The sequence below is a fragment of the Emiliania huxleyi genome (genome assembly GCF_000372725.1).
Source record: "Emiliania huxleyi CCMP1516 unplaced genomic scaffold EMIHUscaffold_8211, whole genome shotgun sequence".
Taxonomy (NCBI): Eukaryota; Haptophyta; order Isochrysidales; family Noelaerhabdaceae; genus Emiliania; species Emiliania huxleyi.
In genome coordinates this window covers 1-1,276 of record NW_005195864.1, presented here as the reverse complement: position 1 = coordinate 1,276, position 1,276 = coordinate 1, and the positions used below count along the sequence as shown (strand labels likewise).

The following is a 1,276-nucleotide window of genomic DNA, read 5'->3' as shown; positions in this document are numbered from 1 at the left end:
CGATCTTGTTGAGCGGAGATGGAGATTCTCGAGCCGCGGCACTGCCCCCTCCTTGCCGAGGGCGGCGGCCAGCGCCTTGCAGCCCTCGTCGCCGATCTTGTTGCCTTCGAGATAGAGCTGCTCGAGCCGCGGCACTGCCCCCTCCTTGCCGAGGGCGGCGGCCAGCGCCTCGAAGCCCTCGTCACCGATCTTGTTGTCGCCGAGATCGAGCTCCTCGAGCCGCGGCACTGCCCCGCTCGCGAGGACCTCCGCCAGCTGCGCCGCCTCCGCGTTGCCCCATCCGAGTCCGCGGTAGTCCAGCTTGGTCGCCTTGCCAAACTGCTCCTCGAAGGCGGCCTCGTACAGCTGCTTCACCAGCGGCTTGTCGTCCTTGCCGTTGGTGAAGCTCTTCGTCTCCAGCTCCGCCGCGAACGCAGAGGGCAGCAGCGGAGGGCGCCGGCCGCCACCCTTGGTGCATTCGTGTCGGAGGCTGTAGTAGTCGTACTCCTCGCCGTCGCGCATCAAGCCGAGGTCGAGCGAGAGGGCGCCGGCCTTGGTCAGGCTCGACCAGGCGCTCTCGGTGGCGCACCAGCCGCGGTCAACGTACTTGGCCACGTTGGTGCCCTCTGCCTGGTCCTCCGTCTCGTGGCCGTCCGGGAAGGAGGTCAGCCGCAGCACGGTTGTCTGCGGGTGGGAGTAGAGCGTGCCGAGGCAGCCCAGCCCCTGCTTGAAGAGCGCGTTCTGCTCCTCGGTGCGCATGATGCCGTTGGTGGGGTCGGGGTGCTGGTGCAGCGAACCAAAGTCCCAAAAGACGCCTAGCCGCGAGTAGTGGCCGAGGCTGAGCAGAGCCTTGAGCGCCCTTGCGACGCGGGCGAGGTTGGCTCCGCACGGGTCGGGGTGGTCCTTGGTCAGCCACGGGTAGGAGAGCGCGGCGACGGGGAATGACGGCGCGGCGCTCAATTCCCTGCTCCGGAAGTCAACATTCTCGTTGGTCGCCTCGATGAGGTCGGCGAGGGAGAGGAGGGCCTCGTCGGGCAGCGCCTGGCGGTGAGTGAGGACGCCGCCCGCCTCGGCGTGGCTGATGATCCACTGCGCGTCGAGGAGTGCGACGGCGCCGTTCGCGAGGACCGGCTCCAGGTCGCCGCCGCCGAACTCGCGCCAATTCTTCAGCTCCTCGTCGGTCAGACCCGGTTTTCTCGTGCCGGGACCCGGCTTGCTCGTGCCGCAGCCCATTGCAAATCTGGCACAACGCCTTGTTTGCGCGTTCCCTTCGTTTTTCTTTGTTTTTGCGGAAGCC

General features: G+C 67.6%; 1 protein-coding gene across 1 annotated transcript; it reads right to left on the bottom strand.

Annotated features, from left to right (window-relative positions):
- Nucleotides 1-42: 42 nt before the first annotated feature.
- On the bottom strand, nt 43-1,212 carry EMIHUDRAFT_258811 (hypothetical protein; the record flags this gene model as incomplete). The annotated part of the gene is made up of 1 exon (XM_005759034.1): nt 43-1,212. A coding segment is annotated over one exon (1,170 nt), but the record flags the coding sequence as incomplete, so codon positions are not given.
- Nucleotides 1,213-1,276: the final 64 nt, after the last annotated feature.